We start from the raw sequence: 17,009 nt of genomic DNA, 5'->3' as shown, positions 1-17,009 counted from the left end.
GTGATTGGCAGTGGGAGCTGCAAACCACAGCTGGCAAAGTGCTCTGGGGAGCTTTGTGCAACTCCAGCTTGCTGCCCAGGCCTTCACCAGACAGAAGATGCCCAGGTGATGCAGAGTGTGCAGTGCAGCACACTTGGCAGAACAGTCAGGGGCTGTCCTTTGCTCTGTGATGCCCTTGATTGCTCTCCAGGACATGATGCAGACTGACCTTTGACCAGTGGAGCCCCATAGTGGGGACACTTGTGTCCCACGGCATGGAACTCGCCACTCTCCTTGATGAGCAGAGCCTTCCCGCAGCCCAGGTCCACTTCCCGCATCCTGGGGAGGAGGAATATGAAAAGATGGCAGATCATCCACCTTATAGCAGATGCCGCTTCTCCATCCTACAATACAGCCCTAGTCCCACCAGGCTCCTCTCCTTCTTCAACTTGCTCATTACTGGCTTCAGGTGACTACAGATATGGGTCATTCCTTGTCATCAAGCCAGCTTTGGAGGTGGCTCTGCTGTCTCAGCCTGGGGCACATCCAAGCTGGGCCATTGAGTGGCAGCATCTAATTTATCCATCACTGTGCCAAGTGGCACTCAAAGCACCTTCCCAGCTGCTGAGGGAGCTGGCAGTGGGAGCAAGTGACCTTAGGAGTCCCTTGTGATGCCCTCGGGGCACAGATAGCAGACTTAGTCAAAGTGGGGCAGGATGGAGGGAACACAAGTAACAGAAAGCCTCCACAGGAAAAACATCCCCCAATCCTTTTGAGTTAACAGAAACACAAGAGGAAAAAAAATTACTAAGCTCTGGATGAACTTTGGGCCTTCTCACCAGCGAATTATGATCCATCAATGGTCTGATTAGGATGGGCCCCATGTCTACTTACCAGTAGGACCTAGAAAACAACATTTGAATTTTCTAATTACTACAGGAGGCTAAATATCTCCAATCACCCCCATAGATGCTGAAAAAAATTTAAGTTTTAAAAGAAAAAGAGTCCATCTAACAGATTCAAAGGACTAAGTATTACATACTCCACTGTCAAAGTCATTTATGGTTACCTGGGAAAAAAATGAATGACCTCACACACATTTGCAATCACAGATCATGAAGAAAACATCTTAGGATATGATATCTTTAAAGGAAGTTTGGCAATTGCACAACAGGAATGTTTGGTCATCCAGACCCACAAAAACTCCATATAATAAAATATCTGAAAAAAAATAGAAAATTTATCTATTAAAAATTTAGAACAAAGGAGTACTATATTTAGGACACATACTCCGTATAGTTCTCCTGTTTGGTCAGTGAGGAAACCAGACATGAGCTGGAGCCTAATGATTGATTATTGGTGGCTGAATGCCAACATGGGAAGACTCACCCCAAACATTGCCAGCCTCAGTGCCACCCTGCAGGAAGCGGCACACAAAATGGATGGCAGTTCTAGATGTAAAAGACATGTTCTTCATGGTTACATTCCAGGACTGGAGAAATCATATTCCTGGACTTTCTATAGAGAGCAAGACCATTGTATGCATTAATGAGCAAAAACCAGACTTAGGGGTGGCTTAATAGTCACAAAAGGCTTTACAAAGACTAAGAGGAGCTAAAAATATATTCATCACTTGGGGCAGTTCATTCCAGTGATCCTATAGGAGCTGAATGGGGTTTTGCTGAACATGAGATTTACTGTAACATATTCCAGAAAGGCCCACACAGACCCAAGCAACCATTAGGGTTCAGTTCTGCAGCATTAAAAGATTCTGAGAAAAGATATTCTGACTGGGAAAAGGGATTACCATCTCTGACCTGAGTTATTAAACAAGTAGAAAAAATTCAGTAGCAAATCCAAAGACCTTTTAATCTGCTAGCCAATATTAAGAAGGGCTGTGCTTCACAAGGTGGGATTGCACAAAGACCAACAGTGCACAAATGTCGTGCACGTCTCAAGAGTCACAGGTGTAATGGATATAAGTGAACAGCCAACGAAACCTGCAAAATTACAGACAGCCACGATCCCAGATACACTGGCTTTGCAACAGCTACATAATCCTAGTGCTACACTTGGCATTCCTGCAGTTACATCATACTCTGAAGTTAAAGACTTCTGGTTCACTGATGCCTCAGCCAAACACTTTGATGTAAATGGAGGTACAGAGCAATTACCAAGGGAACACCATGAACCTGTGCCAGGCGAGAGTCAGGCTGGATATCAGGGAAAGGTTCTTCCCTCAGGGGTTTCTGGGGCACTGCCCAGGCTGCCCAAGGAATGGGCACCACCGTGAAGCTGCCAGAGCTCCAGGAGTGTTTGGACAGCACTGTCAGGGATGCACAGGCTGGGATTGTTGGGGTGTCTGGGCAGGGCTGCAGGTTGGACTGGATGATCCTTGTGAGTCCCTTCCAACTCAGGATATTCTGTGATTCTATGGATGGGGCTCTGAGCAATCTTGTCTAGTGGAAGGTGCCTCTGCCCATGGCAGAGGATTGGACCAGATGGCCTTCCAACACAAACTATTCTGATTCAATGATTCCATGGTGTGGTACCCCAGATCAAAGTGTGATTAGTGCAGCAGGAATTGTTTACAGCATTGAGCAGTTTTTAGGTTCACTGGGCCACACACGCCTCCTCGACCAGCTAAGCCAGGCTGAGATTCAGCCTCATCCTGGACAAAAGCATCTCTGCTGATCATGCACATTATTTGCAAGCCAGAAAGAGCTACTGAGCACATCTGCTGAATGAATGATTGATAATGCCACTAGCACTGAAAAGCAGCATTTTAGAAAATCCTTTCTACTACCCTTGGGTTGTCCAAGAGGTGCTCTGTAGCCTTCTGCCCCAGCAGGGATAAATTGAGCAATGCTCACCTCTGCACCAGCTGCATGCCGGTGAATTTGTCCACAGCTTCTCCTAGGTATGTAAGGATGTTGTGCCTCCTACATGGTGCCTAGCCACTCTGGCTCTGCCTGCTGCAGGCTGGCTGGGCACAGGCTCTGCATTGCAGCTTCAATACATGCTTAAATTTGCCAGAATTCGCATGCCCTGCAGAATGTGTACAGACTGGGCTCGTGTTGGTAGCCATGTTACACCAATCAGTGGCACTATCTACTGGATCACAAGTCTTTCAACCATCCATCATTCCCAGGAGGCAACTTATTGATCCTCTCTGCAAGCTGAAGACTGGAGTGCAGAAGGCTCCGGCACTGAGGACTCCACTCCTCCACCTGCCCAGACCTTGGCCAAAGACAGTTCCACAGCTTTGCAGAGCAGTGCCCAAGCATTGCTGAGTGACACTGATGTTGCTCTGCACTGAGCAGATATTTACTCTCTGCCCTCTCACTGTGCCTCCACCAGGTCCACCAGACCTTCCTCTCAGCACATCCTATCTCTTCTCACCTCTTGGATGCTCCCTTTCCAACCAATAATCCAGACATACTCTGTGCAATCCATGGTATGCCTGAGGCACTGAACCTCTTTCCAATGCGACCATCAGCAGCTGCTTCCCCAGAGCAGAGTCTTCCAGCTAACCATGGAGGAAAGTAAGAGTTGAGGAGGGAGCCCTCCTTTTGTGTGGAGCTGGACAGGGAACACAGAGCTGCTGTTCCCTGGAGACTTGCCCTCTTCCAGAAAGCCTATCCCTATACAGTTTGATGGTTATTTGGAAATCCTGGTTGTTCCCATTGCACAGAGGGGACCATCTCTACAGCTATCCCAGAGCGTTTCCTTTGGAACACATCACCGTGGCCATAGCAAACCCCAAGGAAGGGGGGGGCCATGTGTGATTCCAGAATGCTATTCATGCACACCAGGTTCCAGGGTCTCAGAAGAATGGGACAGAATTTGCATACTCATTCCTTCTCAGATAACATCCCAACTCAATCCCGTTACTTGCCTCCAGGCTACACCGACACTTGCCCCTCTCTGCTTTGAAACCATGGAGATGAGAACAGGGCTCAGCCCACCAACTGTTACACCCTCTAACCCACCCCAAACCAGACTTTTCAGCAAGTGCTTCACCAGCATCAACTGCCCAATGACAAATGCTCAATTTCCCAATTTTTCTTGCCACCTTGGGTGAAAACTAGCAGAGTTCACCATGCAGTTCTGCTCCCTCCCCAAGTAGGACACTCAGCACTTAGAGCTCTTCTGTCTGCACAAGGGGAATGGAGTAGTACAAGTCTTACTGCATTCCTCAGCTGATAAAACCTGTTCAATGGCAACATTGCAACTCCCTGGGAAGAAGACACGATAAGATAAAGAATTTACAGCTTACCCAAGGAACTGTGTGAGCTAAGAGAGTCAAAAACAAGACCTGGTGTCTTCAAGCCAGAACACAGCCACCTGCAAGGCTCCCATCCTGCACTCACTCCAGAGTAACCCAGAGAATGATTTTACACTGCCCTGCACCCTGCTGAGCTATTTAGTCAGTTGGGAATTTGTCTTGTTGTCCCACCCCACTCCTCACTTGGGAAGCACAGCTAAATCTCAGCTCTGGCCTGCAAAAGACCTTTGCTCAAGAGCTGTGAGAGTATTGGGGGGCTGTTCTCTGTCCCTCCAATTAGCCTGCTGGGAGGCTGGCTGGGTACAGTAGCACCAGTTTATCCTCCAATATCTTTCTGCATCTCAGTGCTGGTGAGGCCATGCTGGTAGCAGAAAGACATAAAGGTTGGGCAGAAAGCATACTCTGTGCTTGCAGACTCCACTGATGCAAGGCAATGGTGGCCAAGGCCTCATGCCAGCACCCTGCGCTGCTGCCATGCCTATGCACACTCCTGCCCAGCACACTCCTTGGGAGAATCATTCCAGAAAATCCCTCTGGGTACCAGCATGAGAAGACTCCTTTGCTTTGGCCTATTGTTTACATGGGTTGTTGGACCCTCTCACAGCACTCCGATCTTGACCTGGATTCAGACTGCTAGAAAACAGCTATTCTCAACCTAAAATGTCTGGTGTTGGCACATCTGCTGTCACACTCATAGCAAGTTGCAGCAGGTGATGCACATGGGACTGGCTCCCAGACCAATGCCAGTTCCTAGCCCTGGCTTTAGCTGAAGAGCTCCCTGGTATGGCCACCTGAAACCAAGTATGTTCTCACAGGCTGCAGCCAGCTCTTTCTTACCTCCCCTGCAGCCAGAAGAGCTCTCCAAATCTTTTTGTCTACGTACTCCCTGTTCCCCAGTCAATCTAGCTATTCACAGAATCACAGGGTGGTTTGTGTGGGAAAGGACCTTAAAGACCCTCTCATTCTACCCCCTGCCAAGGGCAGGGATACCTTCCATAGACCAAGTGAGGCTGTATCTTGACCGTGGAACAGAACCCTCCCTGTGCAACCAGTATTTCCCAAGACAGTCTCCCCCTTTTACTTCACTGCACCTTCAAGGCAATTCCAGTTGCTGCCTGTGCTCTGCCCTGCTCCTCTCCAGCCCTGCGGCCACTGCTCACTTGCACAGGTGATAGTAGGTCACTCACTCCTCCACATGTCAAATCTCCTTGAGGTATACACTGCGTTTCTCTGTCCCTCGATATCACCCACCAAAGGCACTCACATCCTTGAGCAAAAATAATCCCACAGGCCGGTTTGTCTTTGCTTGAGGTAGTATGGATCCAAACTTACTTCCTTAACCCATTCTACAAGTGCACTTTATTTCCTTCTACTGTACATAGAGGTTTTGATTGGGCAGGGCCAGCTCAATTGGTGGACCCTCTGGCATTAACTGGCAATGTGATCTTCACTAAATATAGATCCCAGTGTTTGAAGATCCCACCACCTATTGATTTCAGCATAGTTTTTAACACTGCTTAGCACCATTCCACTTTCCCAGGGGCTGGTGCATGATGGAATATGGCACACCCACTAAATACCTTGTTCAGTGTTTATAAGTCCAGTTCCCCTGAACCTTTAACAGAGCCCAGGTGTTTATAAGGATATATTTGAAATTACTCCCATTGTTTGACTCAATTCTTTCAGTGTTGCCACAGGATTTGTTTTTCAGTGGTCAAAATGGTGTTCCAGGCAGTGGTGTAAAGCATGGGGTATATCTCCAGCAATCCACTCATGCCTTCTACCACTGTCAGCACGTAACACTTGCCTTGGCAGTGGGTTTGCAGCAGTGTGATGCAATCAATCTGCCAGGCATCCCCATACTTACATTGACCACCACCCCCCAGATCACAGGAGCTTTACCCACTTGCCCTTCTTGATCACAGCACACTTTTCACAATCATGGATTACCCAGAGTCCATGATTAAGTCTACCTCTTATGAAGGCCATGAGGCCGTGTTGCATCTCTTCCTTGATAGCCTGAGATATTATGGGCCCATTGAGCCAGAAATAGCTCACCTTTTTGATGCCAGCCCAGACCTAGATGAGACACTTTAATCTTGGCAGCTCAATCCACCTGTCCATTGTTGTGATGGTCTTCAGTGCTTGACTCTTACGAACAGGTGCATACACAAGATGGACTTTGACAGCCAACTCCTCTGCCCAGGCAGCAATGTCCTGCTACAATTCAACAGCCCAGACAGGTTTCTCTCTGTGCTGCTAGTTGGTCTTTTTCCACCATTCCAGCCACCCCCACAGAGCACTTGCTACCATCCATGAGTCATTGTTGAGGTAGAGTGTTGGCCATTTCTCTCACTTAGCAACATCTAAAGCCAGCTGGAAAGCTTTCAGCTCTGCAACCTGATCTGATCCACATTGTCCCTCAATACCTTCTGCCACTTGCCATGTAGGGCCCCATCCGGCAACCTTCCACGTTCGGTGCATCCCTGCAATACGTCAGGAACTGTCAGTGAAGAGAGCACATTGCTTTTCATTTTCAGGTAGCTGATTACATGAACAGAGGGCCTCCTCAGCACATCACCTTCTCCTCCTCCTCCTCTTCTGACGACAGTCTGAAATTTTCACCTTAGGGTCAGTTTGTGGTGATTTCCAAGATCCCAGGGCGACTGTGGTTTCCTTATTGGATCTCACTGTGTGATAACACCAGTACACTTACTCCAGGTAACATTAGTGGCATGATAGATGTTAGAGACTTTCTCTTTGAACACTCAGCCCAGCACTGATAGCTGGGGTGCCAGAAGGAGCTGTGCTTCAGTGCTAATAACTTCTGAAGCAGATCAAACCTCTTAACAAACTGCCAGTATCTCCTTTTCATTTGGGATGTTACAGGCCTCAGATCCTTCATATACCTGATTCCAGAATCCTGGGAATTGTCCTCGAGTCTCCCCAGGTACTTTCTGCCAGAGGCTCCAGAAGACCGTTCTTCCTGGCTGTGATGTAGAGCACATTTTTCTTGCCTTGTCCTGTCCTGACTGGCCCAAGGATTACTGCATCAAGAATCTCCTGTTTTATTTGTTTCAAAGCTTCTTGTTCTTCCAGACCTCCCTTTAAATCATTCTTCTCCTGCATCATATGATAGAGAGGGCTGACGATCTGACTGTACTCTGGAATATGCATCCTTCAAAAACCCACAGCTTCTTGTTGGCTGGTCGGGACAAAGTTGGTAGTTTTTTTGCCACATCCACTGGAATCTGACATCTTTCAAGAGAATACCTTTCCCTCAAGCTTGACAGGAGCCACCTCCAGAGGTGAGGGTTTCTGTCCTCTTCCTAATTCCCTTATGTCTTGATTTGAAAGACAGGGGTGTGCTAAGGAAGGCAGGAGCCTCCATTGAAATGGAATATATGACCCCCTTCCCTCCTAATTATTTAGGGGCTTTCCAGGAAAGCTATGGGAAAAGGAATAGCAGTTCTTTACCAATATGTATAACAAGGCAAACAATAACTATGGCATTAACAACCAACAGACCCAGAGACCCAGTCCCAGCCTTCTCCCGGCCACAGGCGCCTTCCCCTTTGGTGCAGTTCCGGGCACAGCCGGCAGGGGCGCTGCTGGCTCCCAGCCGGGCAGGGTGGGTGCGATTATTCCCCCGCGGCTGCAGGGGGCGCTGTGGCGCCAGCTCAGGGAACACGCGGCAATGGCGGCTCGGCCCGGACGGGAAGGGACAGGGAAAGGGGCAGCTGCTCCCAGCGCCCCAGTGAGACTCTGGGAAGCAGCAGGCTGAAGGGCGGGAATGAGCAAAAAAATGCCCAGGGAGTAGATCAGATGATTCGAACTCCGCAGCTGTAGCTGGAACCACAGGACATCCTGAGAGGGAAGGGGGTGTGGGGCTGCAGAGCAGCAAAACCCAGAGCAGTGGCAAAAGAACAGCGAGGGTGGGGCCATGGCAGCCCGGCTCCCGAGCAGATGGTGAAAGCCCTTTTTTGCAGTGAAGTAGGGTGTTAGTAAGGTCCCAGTTCAATGGCTGCTATCCCAAGCAAAAGGCTAATCCCACAGTAGAAGAAGCAAGACTGGATTGGGCTCTGGCAGCAGAAGTGAACCTCCTCACCCAAGCAGCAGGTCCAACCATCCTCCTCTGAAGCAGAGAGAGACAGAGAGGGAGGGAGAACTAGCAGCTGCCTCACCCCTGTCTTTTACCAACCCAATTCTCTTGGTATCTTTGCCCCTCAGAGACATACCTCAGATAAGAGAAATGCAGCCAGCCAGATGCTCTCCTCCCCTGAGGTTGGTCATTTCTTTTTTCTCTCTTAAGTACTCGGTCATTCTTGTTTCCTAGCAACTTATGGGACAAAATTCTGTGAGGAAAATAAAAATCCTAACCCCCAACACTTTGTTAGTGCCTAGATCCTGGGACAGGGGTCCCAATTCCTTTGTTTCACTACCACCTAGTTCTATACCATGGGCCATGATATCCCAGCACTGGAGCAGCCAGGTCGCCAGGGACTCTCCCGACTGGCAGCTGAAGTCTTTTCAAATATCCCACAATTCATACAGGGCTAGGGACTGGGTGATTGTCTCTAGCCCCACCTCTTCCTCCTGCTGTGGGGGCCCTGCTTCCTCTTCATCCCTCACTAGGCAGACTGATTTTGCCTTGGATGTCTTATTCCACCCAGGGGCAAGTGCTCCCAGCATGGGCTGTTCCTCTGGTTCAGCTGCAGTTGAAGTACCCACGGTGCCTGTTGCTCTGCCCTCCTCCTCCTCTCCCTGACTGTACTGTCTAGTATGGAGCACCGTCTGATAAATAGTAGCCAGGGCCCAAAACATTGCATAACTTTGCACCTCTTTGGAACTGCCACAGCATTTTTCTTTCAAATATTCTCCCATTTTATGAGGATCCTGTAGTTGTTTAAAGGTGAACTTCTAAACCACTGGAGCAGAACAGTCCTGTTTCAGACACATTATATGCCACTCCTGACTATCCACCCCATGGGCAGATCTCTAAATGATCTTCCTAAATATCTCTTTTGGAACTCTAAACATGGTGTGGACCGCACTGAGGAGACCTGGAAGACTTAGCAACAAGAAAATGCTTTCCTTAACACCCAAGGGAAATTCAAAATCCTCAAAAGCTGTTGCCACAGGCTTGAAGGAGGAAAAGGTGGGAGAAAACTCGGGAAAAAATCTTCCTCCCCTGTTCTCCCCACAGACTGAGTATGATTATTAGTGGACTCTCAGAGGCAGCACCCAAGGACAAGTGTCTTGGGTCGCAATGCAAGACGTAACCAAAAGTATGTATTCTATTGCAATCTGTTGAAACCAGTTGGGGAGGTGTTTTCTTTATCTCTTCCATGACCCATCCTCCCTCAAATGGAATATCTTCTCTTAATGGGCCATTGAGGCTTGCTGCATGACTGATAAAATTACATCAACCCATTCTGAGATGCTCTACCCAGTGGGAGGAGCCAAGCATTCCTACCTGGATAAAAACTGCGAGTCAGAACACCAAGGCAGCCTGTTTTCTACTGGATTCCCAGAGGGAGACCAGACCCATCTCAGCACTACTGGACCTTCAGAGAAAACCACACACATCTACGGGATCATTGTTCCAACAAAACAGCATCTGTCTCTCCAGGAGGACTCAATTGAACTGCTACTAACACCATGACCAACAGGATGTCAGGTTGTATTCTGACTGTCAGTGTTTGCTTTTTTTATTTGTTTGCTTTTTTTGTACTACTACATTTGTATTTTTAATATTCCTAGTAAAGAACTGTTATTCCTATTCCCATATCTTTTCCTGAATGCCCCTTAATTTCAAAATTAAAATAATTTGGAGGGAGGGGGTTTACATTCTCCACTCCAAGGGAAGCTCCAGCTTTCCCTGGCAGACCCGTCTTCCTAAACCAAGACAACAAGTCAGGAGATCCACACTGAATACACATCCCAAATAGCCCTCATTGTCCTCAATGTTATGATGTCATAAACCAATATCCCACACTGCACCAACAGAGTGATTCTGACCCTTCTCCACACTTTCAAAAGGAGCATTGTGATGGGCACAGGGAGTATATATATGAAAATAGAGACATGGTAAGGTACCACACCCACATGAACAGACCAAGCAACATTGTGGTCAGTTGCTCTGTCCCTAGTACAACAAATGCTTAGATCAGATTTTGTTTCCAACCCTCTGTGGGTAGATCTATTGATATCTCAACCTGTCCCACCCCATGTTGGGTGCTAAATAAGGCTGCTGTGGTTTAGGAATAGAATTCCCCAATTTAGTGCTCCCACTAAAACCATGCTGCTGCTTCCTTCCCCCTGCCCTACCTGTAGGTGGCTGGAGGAGAATTGGAGTCACAAAAGGAAAAGATCACAGGCTGAGATAACAATTTACTGGAAACAGCAATGAGAGAAGAAAACCAACAGTAACAGCAAGAATTTTAATAACACGAGTGTACAAAAGAGAGAGTGAGTCACATGCCAAAATGCTCACCCAGAGCTCAGAGTTCACCACCCCACTCCCTGTGGCTTGGAACCACCATTACCTCACCATCCTGTGCACCACTCTCTGTCCTTCACAGTTACTCAACCACAAGGAACAGCTTCTCCCCACAAGAGACTCCACTCCGTTCCCCCACCCCAGCAAAGAGATGAGGTTGTACAGAATAACCTCTGGGTCCTGGCCATGCATCTCCTGACTACTGCAAAAATTACCATTGTCCTGTTTGGAGCCAGGATACAAGCCAAGCGACCTCAACAGCTTCATATCATGTGAAGATTTAATCCAACAGAATCCAGTGCATCCCTTTGTAGAATGGTATAATACATAAATTCCCATTGCAATGAAAAAAAACCACATTTATGCCTGGATGAACTTACCTAAGAGAATGAATTTACGGCCCATGAAGGCCCTTAAGTTTAGAACAAAGTAGCCTTTAGTACATGGATTGTTCTTGGATACTATCACAGGCCATACTTAAATTTAAAGCAAACAGCTGCCAGACTCCTGCTGTGTCCCACACACCTTACATTGCTCCCTCACTAGAACAAAAGCTATTCCAAACTACTTTCTTTTACATACAGATGGAGCCCTCTGAGATGTCAACGGAACCTGTACCTCTACCTCAGAAAAGAGGCACCTATAAAGCACAGTGACTGGGCACTCTTTAGACTTCAGAAAATTAAATCAGGGCATTGAACGTGCCCAGCTGAAGTGTGTTCTTATGTGCAAGAGATTTGAAAAGTTGCATCCTTAGTGAAAGAGCAAATTGATGAGCTCAGGTGGAAGAGCCAGGCACTGCAGACAGGATGGAGCACATGATCCATCCTGTAAGCTCCACCATGCACTTCTCCCGCTGTTTTGTAAAATCACTAAGGCTATGATTTTATTTTAAAAATGTCTAGGTTGGTTAACACAAGTTGAGTGGACCCTCCTGAGAAATTCTGCTACAGAACATCACCTCTGAGACAAGTCCCAGGGCAGATCATGCAGGGAAGAGCAGACCTGGTAAAAGCAATTGTCATTTGTCCATGATACAATTTTTTAAGATAAAAAAAGTTCACTAAGTTCAATTATTATCTCCAACAACTCTAAAGAACAAGACAAGGCATTCAGATTAGGTTAGAAGGTCTCTCAAGTTTTATCTGCAAAGATTTGGGGCACTTACTGTCCATTCTCCAGGTCCTTCACATGGCACACAGATGCTTCTACCATGTCCTTTGGGTTGTGGTAGGGGTTGCTGGCAATTGGATGTTCCTCGAGGTGGTAGTGCCGGGCAGTCCCATTGACTTTGTAGATTAGAGGGCTGGCTTTTCCATTGGGTGACATCTCCTCCTTGCTTCTTTCCTTCTCAGGTATTACAACTTCAATTTTCACTTCAACTGCAAGAAGAACCCAAAACCTTTGTTAAAATGATGGCAGAGGTTTTGCTGCTATTCACTGTTCTATCACTCCTTCCTTCCCTGAACTTGGAAACACACATCAAAACAGATTTTTTTTGTTCGCTTGACTTGGAAGATAAAACATTTAACATTAAGCTTGGCTTGATTACCTGAGCCCATTATTCCTCTGTTCTTTCTGCATCAGGCACTTTGCATTCATAAAGTACATATTCTTGAAAGCAGACATGAGTCATTGGTGCAAAACAACCTCTCAGCTACAGTTCTTGTCTTGTTTAGTGGAAAACAGCTTCAGGCAGCTCCATACAAAGCAGGCCAAGGTTTCTGGGGCTCAGACAGACTTCAAAAACCCCTTTAATTGTTTGTAGGCAATGTTAACTGAAAGAGAAAGCCAACACTGCATGGTGCATAAAGCTGCCTTATTAGATGTAGACCAATTAATAAGGAACTAGAAATATCAAGAATTATTTCCACATCAGGTTTTGAGTGTAGAGTGACTCTTCAACAACAGGTGAGAGAAGCAAGGATGGTCCATTTTTCTCATGTGTACACCAGTGAACAGGTCTGACAGTAAATCATCCCTGTACTGAGGACCAGAGGACTCAAGGAGACAGCCGAGAGCAAAGGTGCTATCCTCAGCCACCCAGGTGAGGACATGCAAAAGTTACTGGGAAGGTGGTGAGGCCCTGGCACAGGTTTGCTCAGAGAAGTTGTGTCTGCCCCATCCCTGGAAGTGTCCAAGGCCAGATTCAATGGTGTTTGGAACAACCTGGGATAGTGGAAGGTGTTCCTGCCCATGGCAGAGGGTAGCATTGGACAAGCTTTAAGACCTCCTCCAGCCCAAATCACTCTGTCATTCTGTGTTCATACGAGCTCCCTGAAGGGGCAGCACTCACCCACCCTCTCCACAGGCCCCTTCAGCTACACCACTATGCTCCACCCCATGTCCAGGCTGGGCAAACTGGTCACAGCAGCATCAGAAGCCACTGATGAGCTCTCACATCACAAAGTGGAAAACATCACTTTATCTCCTAGGGACTTCATCAAGCTAAAGTCATTAATATAATAAATGCCAGGGAGTTCTATAGCAAGCAAGGGGACTGGTGAAGTATCTCAAATACATTAAAAATATCACAAACAGAAAAATCTGTACAGAAGATAAAAGTTAAAGTTCATGAACTAAACATGTTAAGGAAAGGCAGAGGAAGGGTGAAAAAAAGCCCTTCAGCCAGACTTGTGAATTACAGGGATACTGGGTCTTCTCAGCCTCATTTGTTGTCCAAAAATTTTATTGTAAGAATATTGAGAGAACAATGGAAGAACAAGCCAGAGAGAAGGTCGTTCATTTTGGGAGGGAGAAAAGCAAGTGGCCATGGCCATGCAGGCCCTGGAGGCAGGTGGCTGTCTCAGGAGTCCTGCGCATTTCTGCTGTTTGTGCCTGCTCAGCAAGGCAAGGGATATATGGCTTTTTGCCAAAGTGCCAAACCCCTGTGCTCACCCAGGCAGGATTCAGGAAACTAAGTGACAGACAGATCCAGGAAAGTGATTTTCTGTGTATGAACACTGAACCAACAGAAAACGTCACCTTCTGCTGTGCTCTTGCAGCTGCAGGAGTTAATGCAAATGAATAGAGCCAGCACCATGCATTAAAAAAACCCACATTGCTACGAGCAAATCTATTCCTAGAGCTCTAGAGAAGCAGCCCAGCTGCTACAGGCACCCAGTGAAGAGGCTGCTCTCCAGGAGCACTGCTTTCCTAGGGCATTGGGAGAAGCAGACATGGATTTTTCAGGACAGAGTTTTGAAAATACAATGAATACTCATTTATGCCTGTCCCAGTGAAATACTTTCGACCCAAGAAACAGGAGGCTGATGTCATATGATTTCACAGTCAATCTGCAGAAAATGTGGCTGTGCATCCTTGCAGCCAGACTGTGGAGTTAGACCATGTCACTTACGGATGCGACAAAGGTTGGGTAAAGGCGGTGGCTCTGATCCCTAATTGTGAGAGGGACATGGATTATCAATGAATGCACCCTGCAGGGAACAACTCCCGTCTCTCACTTGGCTGATGCCCCAGGACTTTGTTTTCCAGAGCACATTTGGGCCAGGTGAGCACATGTGCCCACTGATTCACAGGCAAATGAACCTGCAGGGATGAAGAAGGAAATGGTAGCTCTGAGCTTTTCCCTTCTTCCTCAGTTGGAAAAACATATGCAGGAAGCAGCAGGTCTCTGGCACTCAGCCACCCCCACTTGGCACCCACCAACACTGTTGGACAAATGTCCACAGGAAAAGAAAAAGGGTTATAAAATCTTTCCTCTCCTATTTTGGTTCCCACAATTAACCACTTGCCTCTATGGGGGGGCATATCCCACTTGCCTCTCAGCAATCCTTTTGACTCCCATCTTATCCTCCTTCTTTGCTTCTCAGCCCCTCATGGGGTGTCCCTCTGGCTGAAACCAGCATTCCCAAGGGATGATCCCTCCAGGAATCCAGGGCTAAGCAGCACCTGAGCTGATCCAGCAAATGGGTTCACTTGGCATAAGGGAAAATGACATTTAAATGAAGTATTTATAAGCTCAAGTTTAATTCTGAAATCCAACAGGTACAATGGGGCTGGGGCCAGTGTGTTCCAGCTCTTTGACAGCCATATCCTACAACTGAGGGTCTGGACCTTAAAACAAACTGTTTGGAAAGTTTTAGGCATGTGACTACAAATCTAGACAGTAGTCAACTCCTCAGGAATATAGGTAGAGTTATGGATATAAATATGGATATTGATATATAGATATGGGCATAAAGATATAGATGATAGAGATAAAAATACAGAGATGTATATATGTATGTATAGGTATAGATGTAGATGAGAGAAAGAGACAGAGATGTGCCTGCTTGTGCCACCAATATCCCTTATACACATACATATGTGTGTATATGTGTTTGTGAAAGTTCATGCACATTTTTAAGATATCTCAATAGATACACATTACACAGATGAAGAACCAAAAGGCCAGTGCTTCAAATATTTTATAAGAATATAGAAAAAAGCAGAGGAACCAGCTGAGCATTAGCAAGTGCTCATATCACGTATCACATATCCACGCACATCTCAGCACTGCAAGCTCTCACTACCTGAAAATCCTGAGTCAGCTCCTCAAAGTCACAGAATCACTTAAAATACAGACTCTTGACATGACTATAAATTTTGACCCAATTTTTTTCTCCCAGATTTTCAGCCTTTAGGTTGGGCACTGCTGGGATACGTCACATACAGTCATGAGCCATGTCCCAACACCATTTACGACAGTTGGCTCAGATGTCGCTTCTCTCTTGTGGCCACAATGTTCTTGTGGTTTGCCTTGATGTCACATACACAAAGTGGTCAGTGCTTAATATCCCATTATATCTCTTGTAAATTTATTCCTTCTCCATCACTATTCACAGCCTTGTGGGACAAGTATAAGCCTCTGCTTGCTCTTGGAGAGGTACTTTAGATGTGAGGCTGGAACTGTTGACATCGATCCCAAAGCAGGGTGCTAGCCAGTGGCCGGGCTGCAGTGCAGAGTCACAGGCATTAGTTTTAAAAAATAAGGGCAATTAGATGCTCTAATACTTCTTTATCACGGGATTGGGTTCCCAGTATGGCTCAGAGCCCTTCTGGAGGCTAAAGTTAAATTATGGATATTGGATCATTGAAAGGCGGTACCTCCAGGTACCCAATAGTTAAAATACTAGAAACCAGTAAAATACTGAGTTAATATGGGCAGAGAGAACTGACATGAGCCAAGAGCTGACTTGAGCCAAGGAGAGTCTGGATAAGATGAAGATGCCTGGGTATAGGGAGGGGATAGAGGAGCTGAGCTGGCAAGGGGAGAGCAATGTGTCTGACTTCTCCAGCCCCAAAACCTTGCGATGCCTCAGGGTGTGCCACTTCAGGGCTGCAGGCACAGGGAAGAGGAATGCTGAGGGGAAGGAACAGGTGTATGGTGCCAGGAGCTTTGGGAGCGGTGGAAACCAGAAATGCATCATGGGATGATGCTTGAGGGACCAGCAGGCACAGCCAGAAATTTGTTTACCCCAGCAGGGTTTATTTTCCCAAAGATAGCACAGAGTAAATCCACCACCACAGGACATGTTTGGGGCTCACTGTGCCCTGCCAGAGCTGCACTCTCCAGGCATCCCCTGGGCTCACCCACCCCACCTCAACTAGAGGCCCCAATGGCAGTGACTTCAGGTGGTCTCAAAGACACTCCATTTCTATGGACCACTTTTCCCCTCCTTCCAAGGCCAGATGGGACAGGGCTTGGAGCAACCCAGTTCAGTGGAAGGTGACTCTGCCTACAGAAGGGGGTTGAAAGTACTTGGTCTTTACAGACCCTTCCAGCCCAAACCATTCTATGATTCTGTCATTCTGTTAAAAATGACAGAGCCAATGACAAAATGACCACGTCAAATGTGCCTGGGTCTGCTCTCCCTCTCCAGATGCTCTGTCAGCAAATGCTACAGTCCAAAACCAGGAGTTCAAACTTACCAACCAAGGCTGGGGACAAGCTCAGAGCCAGCTTCAGGTCACACAGCCAACAGGATCCCCTCCAGCACTCTCCAGCAGTGTGCAGCATCCATGGGAAGGGAGCACATTCCCTGCTAAATGCATCCTCCATGCAAGGGTGAAGCCCACCCCCAGACACTCCATGCACTGGGAAGCAACTACTCTGCCCCATCATCAGACACTGAGCCCAGCAGAAGAAGAAGAATCACAATTTATAGGTTTTGAAGCCACTCTCCCATACCCAGCACAGAAACAGAGCTGCCATAGCTCACACAGATGGTTCCTGTC

The 17,009-nt window shown here is 47.2% G+C and overlaps 1 protein-coding gene across 2 annotated transcripts in view; it reads right to left on the bottom strand.

Moving 5' to 3' along the window:
- AIFM3 (apoptosis inducing factor mitochondria associated 3) overlaps nt 1-17,009 on the bottom strand; it is a 60,575-nt gene that overhangs the window by 29,440 nt on the left and 14,126 nt on the right. For both annotated transcript variants that reach the window (XM_066331109.1, XM_066331108.1), the window contains exons 3-4: nt 11,938-12,151; nt 209-318 (exon numbers count right to left, since the gene is read on the bottom strand). In XM_066331109.1, coding sequence (XP_066187206.1) covers nt 209-318; nt 11,938-12,151 — 324 coding nt within the window. The remainder of the gene's footprint in view (nt 1-208; nt 319-11,937; nt 12,152-17,009) is intronic.

Source organism: Sylvia atricapilla, chromosome 17 (assembly GCF_009819655.1).
Source record: "Sylvia atricapilla isolate bSylAtr1 chromosome 17, bSylAtr1.pri, whole genome shotgun sequence".
Classification (NCBI taxonomy): domain Eukaryota; kingdom Metazoa; phylum Chordata; class Aves; order Passeriformes; family Sylviidae; genus Sylvia; species Sylvia atricapilla.
Note: the sequence above shows the minus strand (reverse complement) of the source record. Positions and strands in the feature narration are given on the sequence as shown.